Source organism: Melitaea cinxia, chromosome 3, assembly GCF_905220565.1.
Source record: "Melitaea cinxia chromosome 3, ilMelCinx1.1, whole genome shotgun sequence".
Classification (NCBI taxonomy): Eukaryota; Metazoa; Arthropoda; class Insecta; order Lepidoptera; family Nymphalidae; genus Melitaea; species Melitaea cinxia.
In genome coordinates, this window is record NC_059396.1 from 14,009,253 (window position 1) to 14,030,965 (window position 21,713).

Here is a 21,713-nt window from a genome sequence, read left to right on the forward strand (position 1 = left end):
AGCTGACTAAGTCATTTATGTGCAAACTGAACACAATCTTCTTAGAATAGTTATTGAAATATTAATTCTTAATAGTTGGAATATTAAACGTTTACATTAATAAGGCAGCTTAATTTCATTATTTGCTTTCTACTTAAGACTTAGTGTATTCATATAATTTGCGTGTACAATGACTACAGTAAACCAGGTTTGTAAAAGGAAGCCCATCTGATTACTACGTTGTGTTAGATCACTTGCAAAGTTAATAGATGAATTAGTGAGGTTGAGCAAATACCAACAACTATAAAACATTATGGCACTATATCTCGTTATAAAGATTGCCAGTGCAAACTTACTAAATTCGGTCCCTAATTTGTATATTTTCTTGTAAAAATGGACTAAGGTAGGTACTGTCACGTTTTCGTAATGAGCCAATTATTTCTATTCTAATCAATTCCGTTTCTTTATTATTTTGTTGCGTAATATTTCTAAAAAAAGAGATTACTTTAATGTTAGAAATTGTATATGGAGTTAATAGAACGTTCATACAATTATATCAATGTGATTTCTTCACGTTCAAAGAGGTAAGTATTACTAATTATTTTTATATTATTAAAATACAAAAATGTCTACAAAACGATCTTACTTTGCAAATGGACTATTTTGATGGTTACTAACGATTGCATTGTTAAAATGTTTAAAAATCTCATCTAAACTCTAACCCCTTATAAAACGTGGTAAAAGCTCCAAGGTGCAATTTTGTAATTGACTGCAAATTGAACGTCTTTTTTTCGAACATTACGTTTGTATCCGAGGTAGTCACAATAAAAAAAAATCCAAGTACTTTTCAAATATTGTCCAGTACTACTTAACATGATTTTCATTTTAATAATGTATTTAAGTAAATGTTTTGATTAGTCAAACAATATTAAAGAGCGCGGCTAAAAGCGTCAAACGGATCGTTAGATTTCGCGATCTACAAAAGCAGTTTTATCGCACCAATTAACGACAAAACTCCGTCGCTCATAACGCGTACTTACATTACAAATTAAAATATAATATCAACACAATGTAACTAATATATACACGATAAAACAGAAACGAACCGTTTATAATACCGTTTTTTTTTTTTTTTTTTTTTGTACAGAGAAATACAAGAAAACGTGTACAAGTTTCTTTGTTCAAAATCTTTTTAAACGGACTATAAAGCATTTTTTTCATTTGACTTACGAATAAGCAAAACGCTTTTTTTATAATTACATGTCTTATGACGCTTTTCTTAAGAAAAAATGTGACAGTATAGTAACAATTTAACTTTTGCAGTTTCTAACTCAGGGTCTGTACCTTTGCAATAATAAAAAATTACTCATGTATCATAAGTCGAATAATACAAAAAAACATCAAACTTCTGGTACTAAAAAAAAATCAGACTTTTTCAAACATATTTTTATATAATAACAATTTTTTAAATTAGTACGCTTTTTAAAGAACGAAACGTCATTTCAACAATGTTAATCGATTATTTAAATTTTGGCCATAATTTAAATGAGACTAGCTAATATACAAGTAAGTAATTTAAATTCTATATTCGAGGTAAAAAAATTATGTTCATTGTTTGAAAAATATATAAAATTTCAATAAAAATATATATTACAGATTCGCATAGGCGTATGGGGATAATTACGTGGTATGTCGTTTTGATTACAAAAAAATTTGGCAAAACGTTTATTAAATACATGCTCTTTAGAAAGTCATATAAACGAAACAAAACGGGGCGTCAACGAGACTATTCAGTACTATTCTGTACTAAAAATTTAAGCTTTAACCCTTATATGCGTTGTGTAATATGTAGAGCACGATAGAAGTTTGGTATTAAGGACTTTTGTACAAATGACTGTGTATAAAATACGTTGTTATTACGTCAGCTTGCAAGACTTTTAGCTCTTTATTACTTTTGTAAATTTCTGTTGCTTTTTAAACCATGAAACTCTTTTGCGAGTCCGAAGTTGGTCTTTTACATGTTAATACTTTACTTTTTTCCTTTTTTATCGAGCATGTAAGGGTTACATCCTTCGTCAGAATACCGAGAACGTGTCCGCGAGTGGCGGCCGCGGCGCGTCACTGGCGCGTCACTGGCGCGTCACTGGCGCATCACTGGCGCGTCACTGGCGCGTCACTGGCGCGTCACTGGCGCGGCAGCGACGCGTTGGCGGGCAGCGTGGAGCTGCGCTGCGACGCGTTCATGTACGCCGCCTTGAGGTTCGACCGCATCGAGTCCCTGCAAGTCGCTCTTATTACAACAACTCTATAGCACAACAATATTTTTTTCGTATATTTTGTGATATTTCGCTTAAAACCTTGCCAGGTTTAGATAAATTAAATTTTTACTGTTTGAGTGGATGACTGGACACATTCATCCCGATTGGACTCAACAAATAGGGACAATGTAGGAAAAGATAATTCCCGTGCGCTGCGGGCGCCAGTGTGCCGGAGGTACCTGGGCGAGAGCTTGGTGTGGTCGTGGTTGGTGTGCGCGGCGCGGTAGCCGTAGCGCTGCACGCGGCGCGCCAGGCGCGCCACCCAGCGGCGCTGCTCGGGCGCGCCGGGCGCCAGCAGCAGCAGCTCGCGCGCGCGGTCCGCGTGCAGCTTGCAGGCCGCCACGCCCTCGCCCTCCGCCACGTGCTCCGCGTGGATCTTCATGCGGCACCCTGCGCACGCGCACGCGCACGTCGTTACACGAGCTTTTTGTCGATTTACTTTTATTTTTATCGGGAATTGTTCATACATTTCAAAATATATTTTTAAGGTTTAGTTAAAAAGACAAAGAAGCGTTTAAATAACAAATTAATAACTGTTAATATAAATAAAATAACGGTTACAAGCAAAAGTAAATAAGTCATTGTAAGCCTAAAAAAATAGTCAATTCGAGACCTTTATTTATAGAATGGCGGGGAAAAAGTCTTTTGATACTTTCTTGTAAAAAGTTGCAGTAAAATCTTTTTGGTTATACTGTTTATAACTGGCTAGTTTTCACCAAGGAAAGGTGACATTTAAAAAATAAAATTACGAAATAAAAAAACAGTTTCCCGCTACTGTTCATTTTTTTTTTCTGTCGGCCAAAATGGGTGAATTCAATGAATCTGAATTTCTATATGATATACAAAGAAACTTTTTCTTAACCTAACATGTTATATAATATAGATTCTTAGGGACTCACGTCGGCACTCGTAGGCCTGCGGCGGGCGGAACATGTGCCACAGCGGGCGCGTGCACACCTCGCACGCCGTGGGGATGTGGTACGTGATGCTGACCAGGTCGTGGCCCTTGTGCTGCACCGTGTTGCCTGCGACACCATCGAGGGGATATTGTGTGTTACGTTAAAACTTATGTTAGAACAATAGAATATCATTTGAACTATGTATCAGTTAAACGTTTAAGAGTAACTCATCAATCCAAACTGGGCAAATTTAAACCTATTTTTGTCTCGACAAACAGTCCCCTGTTTAGTTTTTTTCGTAAGTTATTAAGGTTTTTTTTTTATTATATCATTGGACAAAATAAAAAAAAAACATGAAGCATTACGTAGAAATAAAGATTAATTGATAATTAAACGAACTCACCTTAAATCATCAACAATATAAATCAAACAGTATAAATCAGTTTCCCTGTAGTCGCGAGACAGTAAATTCAGATACTATTACATGCATTCATTTATTCCCACATGTGTTTCATTGATATTGACGTCTAATTATCTTCGTAATTAAATAAGAACATATTGCAGCTATTTAATATAATTCATAATGTGTAGACACTTAATATCGATATTTTGTCAGCTTACTCTCAACATACACATGTGGTCTACATTAGGTTTTAAGCCTTTTTCACCAAAGGACTGTTTTGTGACATGCAGGGGATTTGTGTTATAACCATTGTAAAATCGATTTTAATATGAATGCATGCATGCATTTAGCCTGTATCATCCCACTGCTGGGCATAGGCCTCTTACTCCACGTAGAAGGATTGGAGCATTAAGCTCGCGCACCGCGTTGCTCCACTGCGAATTGGCGGATATGTTTCATACTACGAGTAACAATCGCTATCAGGTATTTATGATAACCAATACCGACGGTTTAACGTGCTCTCCGAGGCACGATGGGGGTGACCCACAAGGGTAGACATCAAAACTGGAGAGGAATATTTAAACAAATATCCATCCCTAGCACTATACTCACACCACTATACCAGAGCGGTTGTTTTTGATGTAATAAAATTCATTTTAATAGACATTGTACAATAGAGAGTGGTAAATAATATGATGATCTTTTCAAGTTGAGTACAAATTATAACACGAACTATGTATATCATACTAGACTGAGACGGCGATTTGCCTAACTTACAGAGAAAGTAACTAAATATTATCCATAATATATATATTTTTCTATTCACATAAATAATAAATAAATAAATAAATATTTACACAATACACACACGGCCGTCTGTTCCTAAAGTAAGCAACTTAATGCTTGTGTTATAGGTAACAGCCGACTGGTATATAGCTACACATAAAATAGTAGTTGTGAGCTGAAATGAAAAGACTAGTGTGCGTGGCCTCACCGGCGTGGTCCGCCGCGTCGGGCGGCTGGTCCTGCGCGTCGCCGGGCCGGCGCGCCTCGCCCTCGCCCGCGTACAGCAGCTGGAAGATGCGCGGGATGTCCTTCGCGTCCGCGCGGATCACGTCGCCCTGCGTCACCGACCGCACGTGGAACACCTTGCTGCGGACCGCGGACATCTCTTGTTGGGTATACCCGTTTCATAAAGGTGAAATTTAAAAATACGCTAAACCGCGCATTTTTTCATTTCTAATAAATTATTCTTTTTATTGAAATAAAGATTTTTACGCATGCTCGACTTGAGGAGTAATCTGGTGAATACGTGTTGCAAAAAGTGTGATCGGGCGAAGCAAACGGAAGTTGAGAGGGAGATATCAGTTAGATGGAGCTAAAATTTTACTTCAGTCATGTGGTCACACAAGCGTTTAAATAACATTCAAACAGAGTGAATATGAGTTTCCAAATTCTTTTTTCAACTCCCTTAAGTTAAGTTTCGAAAAATGGTTTAACATTCATTCATTAATTACATAAGGCCACAAACATGGTTAGGTATTTCGATGTACTGAATACAAATTTGAGATCCATTTTGTCCCAACGACTCTAATTATGAGAAAATTCCGTAAAAAGGTTTTTTAGAGGCTTTTTTTTTTGTAATTTACTCTAAATTTATAGGGTTGATGAGCCAAACCAACTTCGGATTTGAGTTCAGCGAAACGAAATACATAGGAAACATACTTAGGAAAGTTCAAAAAATAATAATTTGCATAAATGCATTTTTTTGCGATTTTTATCCATACCTAGGAATCGAAATTGGAAGGTGAGACCAAACAGACCTCAAATTCGGATTCAGCGCATTAAAAACTTGACCATAAGTGGGTCTGGTCAAAGGTACAGAGCACTTTTTTGTTATCACTTTGGGGTAATTAAATCCCTCAATACATTTTATAAATCCAATTTAAAAATATATATTCTAACATAATCCTTTATCTCCTTCTCCCATCTTATGAGAAGAATTTTTAAAAAACTTTCGTTATCTATAATAACTCTTCATGTGTCTGGCTTCAATAGGTCATCATCATCATCATTTCAGCCTTTCGCAGTCCACTGCTTGACATTGGCCTCCACCAGTTTCGAGCCAAAAATGGCGTGAACTCATTTGTTTTGCCCAGTCACCACACTGGGCAGGCGGGTTGGTGACCGCAGGGCTGGCTTTGTCGCACCGAAGACGCTGCTGCCCGTCTTCGGCCTGAGTATTTCAAAGCCAGCTGTTGAATGGTTATCTTTTGGTCGGCTTTTTAAGTTCCAAGGTGGTAGTGGAACTGTGCTATCCCTCAGTCGCCTCTTACGACACCCACAGGAAGAGAGGGGGATGGCTATATTCTTTAATGCCGTAACCACACAAAAATAGTTCAAGTTTGGCCAATCCTATCATAAGTCACATTACAATACACAGCTTTCTAGCTCGTGTTTAAATAAAAATACCTAGTTTTGTATTGTTTTAGTTAGTATTTTAGCAACAGCTATTATATTGTGCTTATACTATAGCATAGTAGTATAGATTATTTACACAGAAGATAGTATGTACTATTTTATTACCTCAAATCCAGTATCATGACCGGATCAGTGGTGTTCTGCTTATCATTCTCCGAGTTGTAAAATATGATCTTCTTCGAGGATACGACAACGTATTGTTTCTTCCAGCCGTGTCTGCGTATATTCTGCTTGAAGGGCACGGATAGCCAGCCCTCGAGGGTCTGTTCCGTCTCGCCGTCTTCGGCGTCGGCGGACGACTGAGACGCGGTCTCGCTTGTTAGCGCCGCGAGTTTCTCTTTCAGCTGTTCGATTTCTGCGTCTTTGCTATCCACCTGAAAAATACAATGTAAACTAAATGTTCATTAAATTAACATAATAATATCACTTCGTTTATCATTTTCCTCTTTTTATATTTATGATAACTGATGCTATTGAAAATACAATGATACATGCACAAGCAATACAATACTGGTTGGCGCCTATTTCCGATTATTTTTCCTGCCCATATAGACAGCGCATAATAAATAAATAATAACCTAACGCCTCAAACTCAACGGCCAGAACTAGCATTTACTCCTGTGTTAGCGGTCTGGAAACACACAATATACAAGGACAAACGCCCACACTATGGCCAATATTAAATGAATGCCACGTGCAGAGTTCGAACCCACAACAGCCATAAGCCAGTGCTATGACCGTTGCACTAACGCGTCGTCATATAGAATGATGAACCATACCTCCATAGCGAACCGCAGCCTCGTCTGCTGTTCCTCCAGCAGTTGCTGCTGCGCGTCTTGCAAGTCTCGCTGCAACTTGGCGATATGTTGGTCTGATTTCTCTTTCTCGCGCGTCAGCTCCTGCTGCAGCTTGCGGTAGTCCTTGTCCTTCCGAACCGACATCTTGCTCTTGTTCTTTGTGGACGCTGGGTTCATGTCTTTCCTGTAGGTATTAATAATATACTGTATAATAATGGGCGGAAAAAGTAGATGTATCGTCACTATTATTAGTTATAGTATTAGTTATAGCATTTTTAGACGTTGTCTAAATATTGAAAGATTTCTAGATAAAGCTGCAACAAATTATGGATCAATTTTAATTAAATTAAATTAGAAAGTATAATTGCAAACTAATTTTATTATAGAGAGCATTATAAATTTTAACACAAAAAAAAAAAAATAGGAAGTAGGACCATGGCTGTAGATTTTTGCATCTGTGTTGGGTCTGTCATTCAATATTGATTTTTGTAAATAAGGAATTTTATAAAATAAACCACATATTAATTTTGTACTTCACAAGACACTTTTCAATATAGAAAAAGAAATTTGAAAACAAGAAATTATTCAAAAAACCATTTTAGGTACTCAACGTTCTTATATTAATAACGTACAGTTCATAACATAAATACATTTTAAATTGTGATGAGTCAGCATCTTCAGTAAGCTTAAGTAGATATGTAGTAAATACCTGTTCATGATCTCGGCCAGCTTATTGACGGCCTGCTGCTTGAGCATGATCTCGGAGTTGAGCTTCTTGGTGAGGCGGTCCACATCCTCTTGTAAGCGTTGCATGCTTGCGACTCGTTCTGCAAGTGATGTGCCACTACGACGTAACTCATCGACCTCCTGAAGCATTATATCAAATAAAGATGAATTTATTATTACCATCTGTCTTTAACCATTGTAGAATACAAACGAATTTTTATACAGTTTCAATTAGCTTATAGAATTTTATAAAAATACTGAAACACTAACAGTATCGAAGAAAACTAGGAAATTCCTTTATAATATCTCATCAATCATCACGAGTCTCATGTCTTTGACCTTGAATGTCGTCTACCTGATAGCGATTGATCGGTACATAAGATTTTGTATTTCATTGAATGACAGTGCCTGTGAGGCACGGTCTCAGCCACGAATGACCGTTTGTTCATGTGCGGGCGCGTCACCTTCCGCTGCAGGTCGATGGTGGCGCGGCTCTCGTGGTCGCGGTCGCGCAGGCCCTGCAGCAGCGCGTCGCGCGCCGCCAGCTCGTTGCGATGCTGCGCCAGCGCGTCGCGCATCTCCAGCTCCTTCATCGTCTTCTCCTTCTCCAGCTCGCCCACCGTCTCCTCCGCTATCGACCTGCAGAGACGTGTGTGGCGTCATTTACTGATCGTTTGTATTATTGTTACCTTCAAAAATAATGCGACGATGCGACGACTAATTGAAAATGATTTAACTTTGTAAGTGTTGCTTAAATCGAAATACATTTTTCTGTGCCTGACTCAGTCGAATTTAAATACGATAACAGGATACTTATTATTGCAAATTAATTGGTTATAAATAATAAACCAAACCAAATCAAAATGTTGATTATATTGTAGAGTTCAAGATACGTTTTCTACAATTTAATCTAATTTATTTATCAACTCTATTTTGTCATTTAAGATATCCGGTTTTCAGAATAAAAAGTAGTAAATGTGCTAATAGTTTTCTACTATTTACACATAGTCAAGTCACAATATATATGATAAATGACTTCCATTAAGATAATGACTTTCTATAAACATATAATCATGTAATATCTTACAACCGAGTGTACCAACAAATTGCAAGGCAGACACGGCTCGGTGTGGACGGCACTCACCGGGCGATGGCCTCCGAGTCAGCGCGCGCGATGGCCAGCTGCAGCTGGTGCATGAGGCCGGCGCGCTCCTGCTCCAGGTCGCGCGCGGCCCGCGTGCTCTCCTCCAGCTGCGCGCGCAGCTCGCTCGCCTGCGTGCGGTACGCCACGCAGTAGTGCTGCTCGTTCTCCAGCTGCGTACGCAACTCCTCGCTCTACAATTTACATTATTATTAATAATATTTACATACTAACTGACACATTGAGGTGGGCCACAACAGGATATATTCTAATACAAATTTAGAGCAGTCCATTCGGGAAGTACCTCGAGCTTACAAAAGATCACAGTTAGATAATAGTGCACTCAAATAGTGGTGTGTTCCTGTGGTGAGCAGGCTGGTCAGAGCTCTTTGGAGGAACGGGGATAGGATCGGCAACACGCTTGCGATACTTCTGGTGTTGCAGGCGTCTACTGTCTCTTATAAGCTAAGTTAACCGCGTACTGGGCTGGAAGCTTATTTGCTGACTTAATCGTATATAATAAAGATACTATAACGATCACGCTAACGCTTAGGGTTGATTCCTCCCCCTATCAGTGTCGTAGTGCGATATTTCACAGCCCACAAAAAGAATTTTCAAATCGATTCAACGAAAGCTACTTTTACTGTTCTAGTAAATAGTTCCAATATTCGTCATATATACAGTGACGTGCAAAAGTTTCGGGCCACCTTGTTTTTGTAACATATTATTTTATTCGCTGATTAATTACTTCTTTTCACTAATGCGTCCAACCTGTCCCTTTAGAAGTTACGGCACAGTGCTTTGATTATATTCGACTATTATATTTAAAAAAAAACAGCTGCTTTTTTTCAATACATTTCACACACTCTGGGGTGGCCCAAAACTTTTGCACGCCTCTGTATCTCCTTTGATTGATTCTGCCTGTAACATTCTACTTCTTCGCATAAATCTCTTTCTTAATAGAAGAGTTTGAGCTTAGCCCGTGAAGTATCGCTAGTAAACTGGCTACACAAACGGAAGAGACTACTTCATGTGGTGAAAATTTCGGGTAATTTGGAAAGTGTTTGAAATGAATGCTTTTTGGAAATTAAGCAGTGTGTTTAAGAATCTACAAGAATTCTATCCGTTGATAATACAGTTATGTAATCTGTTGATACTATTATAATTAATATTTGGACTCTTTTTTTTCTGACTTTGACATGCGTAGCATACTTTTTAGATCTATGTAATCATAAAAATTAAAGAGTTCGTGCCGTATAAAACATCTCTCTAAGGCTCTTGAAACTCAAGTGAAACCATGCACATACATGGTCTACTTTATAACAACAGTACTTAATAATGACGTTTGTTTTCATAATAAATTAACTATAATGTACAAATCTGGTTTTAAATTACCGTATGACATAAAACTAGAACCGAACATTACATGTATCATTTTACCTTAACACAGTTGCAAAGTATGTTTGTTTGAAACTGTGAGAATGTGAGAGTTTACGAATTATATCTAGTCAAAAAAAAATTCTAAACTTTTTACCGCAATAGACCTGCAAATATACTAATAAAAAATCACCGTGAGAAAATCTCACTTAAATTGAATATAAAAATTAAAATATTTTAACAATTCAAGATTTTGTTTAAAAAGATAGTACTCATAAAAGCAGAACATCGTCATCATTTTAAAGTTACGAATTTTGAAGTAAATTATGTTATGAATCTATTCATTACATTAAGCCTATATTAAAAGAAAAAAGAATACTTATTACAACCGACTTTCCATTTATAATGTTAATATTAATTTGGGAAAAATCTTTAAACATGAAGCTAAAAATCGTTACCGTTACTTTAGGAGCGCTCGACGGCAAGCGGCGTATTTATCGAAGCGTGACCATCTTGAGTAAAATAAAGCATCAAAAATGTATTTCTTATTTTTTTAGATTAGTCTTTATTAGTTCTCGGCAATAGCGTATATGAGTCATTCGCATTTCAATTTCAGTAACTAGTATTTAACGATAAAACTACTGGAAGAAATAAGCCTCCGGATATATTTCGTCAGGATAATCGCGTAATGCAAATTAAGTGACGCGTATAATCTAAACACCTTGTTTTAACAATTTATGCTTAATTTGTATGATTATTATTTTATAAATTTTGATTCAACAGTAATTGAAGACGATATAATAAAGTTCGCATATAAACTTGATTCAATAAAATCACAACTGGTCGAAGAAGAGCTGGAAATAAAACATCGTAAAATATTCCGTAAATGAATCTATGCAATAATGCTAGCGTTTTATGGAGTTGTCGACTCGCCTAGTATTTGCTTTAATAACATTAATAAAATCTAATATAAATAGCATTCGTGATATTTCTTAATAAAGAGACGGTTTTATTAAAATAAAAGTTTATATCATAAAAATCGTGGGTATATAAGAAACTAAAAACATTCAAAAGTGTGAGCATTTGTTGTAAATTTACATTTCGATATGGAGATTACCGAACCTGACTACTATTATTTTTTATATTAAATAACATGAATTAAATATATAAGTATTCGAACGATAATTGTAAAAAAATATTAGGTATAGTAATATATCAATAAATAAATATATATTTGTTTTTGTTCTGTCCATATAATGCAAGTGATTATCAAAAAGTGTAAAATACCATCCATATATATCTATATAGAATAATTTTTTATTAAAATTAAAATAAATTAATATAAAAATTCGTTACTATGATACATTAAATAATCTACTAGATAACCTTATATAATAAACTACCAAAATTAACATTCTTAAGCTCCGATATAACGCTTAACTGGCTGTTTTATGATTTTATATGATTTGACTGAGTCATTTACATATATCTGGACTTGTTAGTAGGTTGCTAAGAACACGTTCATATCGGTTCTACGAATGTTTATCTTTACTTTCTGCGACCATCAATCGAGCTACTGTTTGCGAATGGTCTTTATGATAAATGTTTTAAGCTGAACTCAACCTAACTCCTAAACATGAATATCTATACTAACATAAAGAAGAAAGATTTGTATTTTTAAATGTTTGTAATGGATAAACTCAAAAACTTCTGGACCAATTTTACAAATTCTTTCGCTAGGAGATTGTTACGTTATCACTGAAAATTAGTGATATCTACTATATTTTAAAAACACAATAAGGAACAGCCAAAATCTAGTCATCCACTTGGGCAAAGCCGCGAGCGGAAGGCTTAAGTCAGTGTTAAATAAAAATAAAAATTCGAAATATGTCACAATCGAGACACATGAATTACATAACAATGTTGTCATAACAGATCAGCTCTTAAAATTCAGCGATCCTAACCCAGATTTGGAATCGTGACCTTTCGGCTCTAAGATCACGTGTTCTTTCCAATATACTGCCTTAGCTCGTGACATAGAATAGTGAATTTTGGAAAACAACATATGATTACGAAAAGTATTATATAATACGCATTAGTATTGATTTAATTGGATGTATGTGTATTAGAAATTGTGTCTAGTAGCGAAAAAACTACGAGATATGATACTGCAGTATCTAATTGAATAGTATTTAGGTTAAATTACAAAGGTTACAGAGGACTATCGTATCATGTGACCTCTATGCGTTGTTTTCGTCGCAGGAACGTAATATGGGTGCCCGTTTCAATTAGCGCGTCGTCTTAATAGACAATGTTGATAAATTGCACCCGAGTAAATTAATTAATATATAAATAAGCTGTTGCCATTTATATCACTATATTAATATGCACAGAAAACGATAATTATTATACGCAAATTACGTTGATATCTATCTAAAACGTAGCAACATCAATTATAATTAGGTATTACGAGATAAATATAATTGTAATTATACTATCATATATGAAAGTCCAATATTAGTTTTAAAAATGCAATATATAAAAATCTGCCTCTGTTTGTGTCGTCGCGTACCACCGGCACCGAAACGATTAGAATATTATTAGATCGATGCTATGAATGTTTTGTTGTAAATTTGGTAAGTAATGAGAATATGTCGTAAGTATATTTCATACCGCTAGGAGATTAAGGTTACTATGTCGGGTCAACTAGTTAGGGTTTTGGGAATTTATTAAATTTTTGAAATAAATTTACAATACTAAGTAAGAAAAACCACGAAATACGTAAGAATCTGTTTATTTATTTAGAGTAGCAAGCGCAGGTGTATCACATAAGGCAAAAGTTATCTTGTGTGTGTATATTTTCTGTCGACTTCTCACTATGAGTCATAGTGTCGTAATGTCGAAGGACATTATTTCGGCGTGATGAGACTATGATTAATTCAGAGAATAGTAAATAAAAGCAATGTTGATAATAAAATGCATTGTTAAATTACATGTAAGCGCTTAGTAAAAAATAACTTGGATATCTAGATCTATATGTTCAGTAGCTTTGTTGTAAGTATTTATTGTTTTAGTTCTCGTAACACATTTGTTTATTTATTTATATTCATACCGTCATTATCACGTCATAACACTAGGATTGCGTTAGACAGGAGGAATTTCTTAGCCGTTTTATTATTTTATAGATCAGGAAGAGTTGTGCCTTTTTTTCTCTATCATATTTTTTATTATTATTTTTTTACAAATGTAATTGTACTGTTGTAGACAAGTATTTTGTGTCTCCGAAAATAATAGAAGAAAAAATTTAATATATAAAAAAATAAGTTATATGAAAATATTAGAATATTCACGATGTTTATCTAAAGATACTTAACAACGATGAACTTTTTACAATGTTCACATTGTTATTATTAGCGTAAACTATATATAACAAGTTCAAATTAGAAGTAGTAAAGATGCAGTCATTTTAACCGTAATTAGCTCATACACGGGAGTATTCATTAATAAAAATCGTCATAACTTCTCATACGTTTCTTAGGAAATATTTGAAGCATTGTTTTAAATGCGAGTATTATATTGAGATGTTTTCCTTATTACAAGGTTTTACAAATCATTATTAATTATGTACTTCAATAATATTTTTAAGACAGTATTTTATATTTTAGAATAAATATTTAATGTATCGAAAATATATTAAGCAATTTTATATTGAAGTGCTCCCATTTTTCTCCTTCATGGAGATAGGGGCTCAGCAGATAGATGTTACAGGCTGAATCATTATGAAGATAATTGTTCAATGTGTCAATATCGGTACCATTATCGGTGTCGGTTTCATTGTCATTGTCGTTATCGTTGTCGGTGTGGCTCAGAGAACAGTGCATAGCCACATTAGAAAAATCATTTAATAAGTCCTTTTTAACGTTTCTCTTATTTAGAAAAATAACAGCACAACGTGCCGATATCGGTATCGATATCGGTGTCGGTGTGATGTAGTGTCATCACAAATTAGAAAAATATTTTTTAATGATTCTACAGTCATTTAAAAGGTAAGTGTAATGCGCCGATATCGTTATCGTTGTCTTTGCCGATACCGATACCGGTTTGGATCGGAGTAGGTGTGTGTGTGTGCAGGTGTGGCGGCGTGCCGGCGCACTCACCCGCACGTAGTGCATGTCGCGCTCGGCGGCGGCGGCGGCCAGCTTCTCGGAGGTGTCGTGCAGCGCGGCGCGCGCGGCGTGCAGGTCGCGCGCGCGCGCCTCGCGCTCCGCCTGCGCGGCGCGGCTGGCCGCCTCCGCGGCCGCCGTCTCCGCGCTGGCCGCCAGCCGCGCCGCGCGCTCCTGCTCCAGCGCCGCCTGCAGGCCCACCACCTGCCCGACAACACATGCCTTTACAGCACACCCCTTTATTATACCCATGTTGATAGAAGATAGATTTGTACTGTGTGGCTACGGTACTAAAGAATATAGCCATCCCCTCTCTTCCCGTGAGTGTCGTAAGAGGCGACTAAGGGATAACACAGTTTCGCTACCACCTTGGGACTTAAAAAGCCGACCGGTGGCGGGATAACCATCTTACTGCTGGCTTTGAAACACACAGGCCGAAGACGGGCAGCAGCGTCTTCGGTGCGACAAAGCCAGCTCTGCGGTCACCAACCCGCCTGCCCAGCGTGGTGACTATGGGCGAAACCCATGAGTTCACGTTATTTTTGGCGTATACTTGTGGAGGCCTATGTCCAGCAGTGGACTGTATAGGCTGTAATGATGATAGAAGATACTACTGCTGTTGCTGGCCTCCGTAAATCCTCGGTTCGTGTCCATTAGGAAAAACATAGAGTTAGATCAATTTAACTGAGATAGAGTAGGGTCTGCAACGCACTTGCGATACTTGTGGTATTGCAGGCGTATATAGACTACGATAATCACTTACCATCAGGTGAGCCGTACGCTTGCTTGCCAACCTAGTCGTATAAAAATATATTTCCAATTTGAATCGTTTTCTTCATAATTATTTAAGACCCGAATTTTAGGAGACCCATTGGCATAAGATTGCTTTTTAGCCGTTTATGTCCATTAACGAAAAACACAATACTGCTTAGTTTTATTACAGTAGGTAAAAACGGTCCTCGCAAATTTTTCAATACGTAAACCATTGAGTCTTAGCTACGCTTAAAGCCTATAAATTGTCTCACATCCATACATCCACTCTGACGTTTCTGTACTATCTAGTCTCAGATGATTTGACTTTTCTTGTTGTTTCTTCTTTCACGTGTTTGTTTCCATTAACTTTAAGACTTATGAAGTGTACAAGGATTTTAATTTACGTACTATACTGCATATTTGAATGATGTTAAATATAAAAGTTGTAAAGTTCTCAAGTCTATACTAAGTCATTGTAATAAATAAGCGACAGAACATCTTTTTAACTGTTATTAAGATAAAGACCGAATAATTGTACATTATCACCTTTTCGCTCTCCTGTCGATGTTCACCCTCCAATTTTTGTAACCGCTGTTGCATTTGTCGATAGTCGACACTGAGCATTGACATTTGACGATCTTTTTCTTGAGAAACTGACTCAGCTCGTTGTCGTGCAGTTTTCTCTTCATTTAGTTTGCCTTGCAATGCTATTAAGGGTGATAAAAATAACTTTAATGTAAAAACAAATATTTTATAACTTTAATGTCTAGTTACTGTCTAGTGTATAAACGTGATGCATATTTGTATATATTATCTATTCTATCAGAGTTCACTACAGCTATCTAATTTCTCAAAAGTAAAATATGGCTTCAGGCAAAAATATATACATGAAATATTTAACAAGAAACCAAGTGCATCATAAATTGAAACCTATTGTATGTATTATAACCAAAAATTACGATTTAATAGCTAAATTAACAAACCTGTCAAGATTTTTTCCAATGTTCCTGAGGCATGCAAAAACAATAACATAAAGGTGTTTTAATCTTACTACAAATAGCATACATTTAATAAAAATGGAAAAATAGCCACTTCTAATATTACATATATTAATCGTCACTATATTAGATACACACAAAAATGCTCACCCTTGACCAGCTCTAAGTTGGCTTCCTGCTTAGAAAGCAACTGAGAACGCTGCGTTTCTTGATGCGCCCTTACTTCTTGCTGGTACATGTGTTGAGTGGTTCTCAAGTCGTGAGACATCGATGCACACTCCTTTTCCAAAGACGAAACACGCTCCGAAAGTTGTCGATTGTCAGCTATTATTTGGTTTAATCTTGCCGATGACCGTTCCAGCTCAGCATGTGCAGCGTTCAACCGACTAGTTGCTTCATTTACGGAAGCCTCCGCCCTTTGTTTAGCTGCCTTAACCGTACCGAGCTCTTCTGACAAAGTACTACACTCTCTTTCAAGAGTGTCCCTCTGTGCTCGCAAACTAGCTACAGTGCCATCACTCACAGCAGCAGCAGCAGCTTGTGCTGCACTCAGTTCCGCTGCTTGCTTGCGTGATTTAGCAGCAGCTTCAGACTCCTGTTTTAATTTCTCACGCATTTCTGTTAACTGTTTTTCCAATGCATTAATTTTTTCATTATACATCTGTAAATTACTCATTTCCTTAACTCTCTTACTCTGCTCATCTTCTAAACGACGTTTTACATCACCATAGTTTAATTCCATCTTTCTTCTAGCATCAGCTTCCATTTCAGCTTTACGTTGAATTTCCTTAAGATCATGTTTTAAAAGTGCCAACTCTTTATCAGTATCAGCTATAATTTTTTTACTCCTGGCTTCTCTTTGCGAGAAATCTTCCAACTGAGCGCATAGTATTGCTTGTCTATCTTCAAGTTTACGTTTTCCATCTCTTTCTCTTTCCAATAATTTTTCTAGTTGAAGTATTGCTTCAGATCCAACATTATTAATGTGATTATTAGATATTGTATCTACCACATCAGCAGGTTTAAGTTTACCTCCACAGAGCTGATAATCTCCATTATAAGTAAATCCTACAAATGGTAAATGATTTCCAACAAATGCTTTTGGAACTGGAAATGATTCATCCAAAGCATCAGATTTTTCAATATCATCAAAATTACGTGTATCATCATCACTGGATAGATCTGGCACAACTGGTGGTATAGAGTCTCTTAAATTATCAAAACTCCATTGATCGTTTATAAAAAAGGGATGTTGTTTTATTTCATCTACACTATTCTTACCAAGTCTTTTTACTCTGTCTGTTAAGAGTCCTCTAATAAGTGATTTTGCTTCTTTTGATATTTCTACATCGTCAGGAAATTGTAAAGAATTTCTATGGTCCATAATTTTTCCATACGTACCTACTAAGCTATCAGCATAAAATGGTGGATCTCCTATTAACATTTCGTATAAAAATATTCCCACCGCCCACCAATCACATTCACGCCCATAAACACCTTCCCCATTTTGTGATTGTAACACCTCAGGAGAAATGTAATCTGGAGTACCTACAGCATTACTAGCCCGAACTAGGCCATCGGGCCCCATCCTCATGCATGTACCAAAATCTGCTAACTTCAAATGGCCATACTTATCAATTAGCATATTGTCAGGTTTAACATCTCTATGAACAAACCCCATACCATGAATAACATCTAGCGCTAGTACAATTTCCATTGTATAAAATTTAGCCCACTTTTCAGGTATATCATAATTAGACATAAGACTCACTAGATCGCCACCAGGCATATAATCCATTACCATGTAGAGATATTTATGATCTTGAAAAGCAAAATGAAGTTTCAAAATCCATTCGGAATTTGCATGAGCCATTATATGTCTCTCTTCCCAAAAAAATGTTGAATCTGATCTTTTAATCATTTCAACTTTACTAAGAAGTTTCATGGCATATACCTGACGTGTAGATTTATGTCTGACTAGTTGAACTTCACCAAATGCACCACGACCTATTACTTTAATTAGATCATAATCCGCAGCCTTCATACGCAAGTCAATAATGTCAGATGCAAATTCTTCATCTGTAAAAAAAATATAAATAGACCTCATTAACACACTACTCAGCTACAAAGTAAATTTTATTAAAATTAGCATATTATTGTTACAGTATAATTTTATAATGAACTAGCTGACCCGGCGAACTTCGTATCGCCTAACACAAATTTTATCGTATGGTATTAAAGTTCAAATTGAGTTTTAAGTATTATCACAAATCTTTTGTATGGGAGTATAGAAAAGTGTTGTTTTTAGACTTTTTCAGGAAATTTAAATTTTTTTTTTTTAGAATTTTTCTCTCCGTAAGAACCATCCTCGTACTTCAAGGAATATTTAAAAAAAAGAATTAGCGAAATCGGTCCAACCGTTCTCGAGTTTTGCGCTTAGCAACACATTCAGCGACTCATTTTTATATTATAGATATCTAAAAATAAATATAATAATATTTAATTTTGTCATAGTTATTATTTTCATTCATAAAAAATTAACACTATATTAGTTATACTTTAAAATCAATCTGAACTACAAAGTACAATTAACAAAATTACCATATTACATAAAACTTTAAACAGTTTATCTCATAAGAAGAGTGTACATAACACATAATTGATTAATTTAGTCTTAAGGAGGTTCTCCAGTTATATTAGAAATAAAAAATAGGATAGATTAATAAATTTGTTTTTGTTTTTTTTTTTTGCATAAATTGTTTCCTTATTATGAATTGAATATGGTGGTTAAGCAATTTTTTTATTAATTTGCGGTTATTATAAAGATTCTGCCGCTTTATTAACGTTCCAAAGCTGAGCGCTGAGAGGCTGACCCTAGTGTGATTGATACCTGAAACTCTTTTATATATATATTTATTTATATCTTCTATATATATATTTATGAAACTAGCTGATCTGGTGTACTTTGTACTGCCTAATTATTATTAAAATATAATAATTACATATATCAAAATAGAAAATAATAGATAATATAGGCTATCTTTCAAGTTGGATAAAACTGCACACAGTGTGCTGATTAAAATCGGTTACGTACTTTATTAGTCCATCGCTGTCAAACATGATGTGTAATTTATATATATATTAAGATGAGAAAAACTAAACAATAGAAGCATGGCTAATTAGTTCAGCCTGTTCTTAATAAAATAAAAAATTTAATGGAATCCGCTTCACAATCCAAAAGGATGAAAAATACACATCAGTTTCTGCTAAAAAGTTTGAGACGGTGCGGCATGGACACCGTGGTTCCTATCGCTTAAAGTTTTACTTATTGTATTTTAGAGTTTGCATCGTTAATATTCGCTATATTTAATATTGTAATATGTAGAGTGTAAAGATGTGATGCTCGTCCTCAAAACAGAGTGACAACGCTGATGTCAAAATTGTTAAGTTTCCAATGTTTTTAGAAAATATAATATTCAATTAAGGGTTCCAGGACATCGGTAAAATGGTCTGATGTCATTAAGAATACAGTGGGAGGCAACTTACACCGTGCAACACATGCTGCTTACGATCGCCTTCAATGGAGACATATCATTCGTGGATGCGATCCACGAATGGCATTTAAAAATAACGACAATCATGGGATTTCGCACTGTATGAGCGCATGCTTACATAGACAAATGTGATGAAAAACGAATCTCACAATACGAGCGGCGCACCATTGACATCACCATAAATGTCAAAATTGTAGTAAAAACAGAAATATTTGCTCTGAGACTTTCAAGAGGAAGAAAAAGGTGTGCTCTATGGACCAGCTAGCGTAGATTAAAGGTAAGTGAGGATTTTTGTAATTGAAACTTCAAATGCATTTTCCCCAAAACTATGTTTTCCAACCTTTCCTCTGTAATATCTTAAGAATGCCTTGGCTTAAAATTTTTGTGATTGACTGAGCACATATAAACACACAAAGTGGTCTATTATTATCATATTAAAATTTAAAATATTTCTAATTTTTATATTTGCATTAGCATTAACATCTAACGTTAGAAAACAATATATTTCTATTTTTTTAGGAATTGTAAAAAAGTTCTTGAAATTCAAAATATTTTGTTTCACTGTCATAAATCCAAATTTCTTTTCATAATAGTCCATTCCATGCATTTATGCTTACAGATTAAGGTGACAAATTTTTCTTTACGTTCAGTAAAGTCAATCAAGTTGAGTTCATGAAGGGAGTGACTGCCCATTTTTTTAAAGGCAGGTGTGTCCAGAATGCTATACTTTGGTTCTAATGAATATTTTTAGCTAAAAATACACATATACATTCTTGAAAACCCTATAAATAAAACTAGTGTGGTCCTGATGGTGGTTCTTCACTTTTAAAAATAATTAAAGTTTAATTTGCGAAATTTCTTCTTTTTTATCAAGATATTTTTTATTTTGATTTTTTTTTAGAGAACCCTATAACAACCCCTATAACATATTCAAAATTAGGTGGATTAGAATATGAGTAGACTGCTACTAATATGAGTTACAGTAAATATGAGTAAACAAAATATATGCAAGTATGTTTGTATTGTATATGTTAAATGAGTTTCTTATTATCTTATCTCAGCAATGTCAAGGTTTATTTTGATTATAAAATCGTTTACTAATAGTAATTGTTATGAAAACCTATTACAATTACAACAATTTTCTTTATACCTGAGTGATATCTCATAATAAATGTGCCGTACAAGCATTGTAAACAAAACTGAAAAATATTTTTAACTAACAAATTTTTTTTCTGAAATAGTTTATTGCTTAAACATTGTTTTGTAAATTTGAAATTGGCTATTCTAAACTCTTTTTTAGTTTTCGTTTTGTTTAATATACTCTGATTGATTAAACTTAAATACATGATAGAATTAGCAGTAATTAATTTAAATAGTAATAGAATATAGCTTGGAATTTGAAGAATAACTCTTACATCGACTCGTATAAGCTTCGACATTTTTCATTCGTCGAATAGCCGGGTGATCGCAGTCAGAGACGAGCGCTGTGACAGTGTCGAGCAAGCAGTCCACGTTGCCAGTGGAGCGAGGATCGCATAGTTTCTCTTCCAATAGTCGAAGACGCCGCAAGCGTTCCTCATCCTTCACTGCCTCCATACTGTGCCCTGGATCTGATTCTATTGGATCCTAAATACCACCGTACATTCTCCTGATAAGCAATACTGATTGGAACACTACTCTCATTACGACACACCAGCAAGTTTATTGGCTCATTATTTTCCACTATCCAGCACTCCTTAACATTCTATAAAGTGAGAAACTTATATCTCATTATCAAAAAATTACTTGCTTTAGCTTAAGATGACAGCAGATAAAGGTGGTTCTCACAACAAAGCATATGCACGTTAGCAAACATAACCGATCGATTGAAGTCGTTTAGCGCATTCAATTTACTTCTAATAATTTTATTTCACTTATTTTCGAAATTAGTTAGCACAACATTAAAAATAATGTAAATTAACGAATTAATAAAAACCGCTTGATTGATGAACGATGGTCGAACAATAATCTGAAGTTGGCAAAACATCACAGGTTTGCAATGGCGACTAGTGTGAAATTCATAAACTTCGAAAACAGTATATAAATATGACATGAATAGCAATTGAATATCATTATTCTAATATA

At 35.5% G+C, this 21,713-nt stretch overlaps 1 protein-coding gene across 1 annotated transcript; it reads right to left on the bottom strand.

Annotated features, from left to right (window-relative positions):
• Nucleotides 1-1,410: 1,410 nt before the first annotated feature.
• On the bottom strand, nucleotides 1,411-21,419 carry LOC123669544 (rho-associated protein kinase 2). Its single transcript, XM_045603145.1, has 13 exons — nucleotides 21,005-21,419; nucleotides 16,186-18,114; nucleotides 15,584-15,744; nucleotides 14,279-14,488; nucleotides 8,748-8,938; nucleotides 8,068-8,242; nucleotides 7,587-7,744; nucleotides 6,860-7,061; nucleotides 6,186-6,454; nucleotides 4,594-4,751; nucleotides 3,197-3,322; nucleotides 2,477-2,687; nucleotides 1,411-2,257 (listed from the first exon to the last, which is right to left on the bottom strand). Exons 1-13 carry the CDS (start codon nucleotides 21,183-21,185, stop codon nucleotides 2,164-2,166), a joined length of 4,065 nt encoding a protein of 1,354 aa, XP_045459101.1. The 5' UTR covers nucleotides 21,186-21,419; the 3' UTR covers nucleotides 1,411-2,163.
• Between the last annotated feature and the right edge of the window lie 294 nt (nucleotides 21,420-21,713).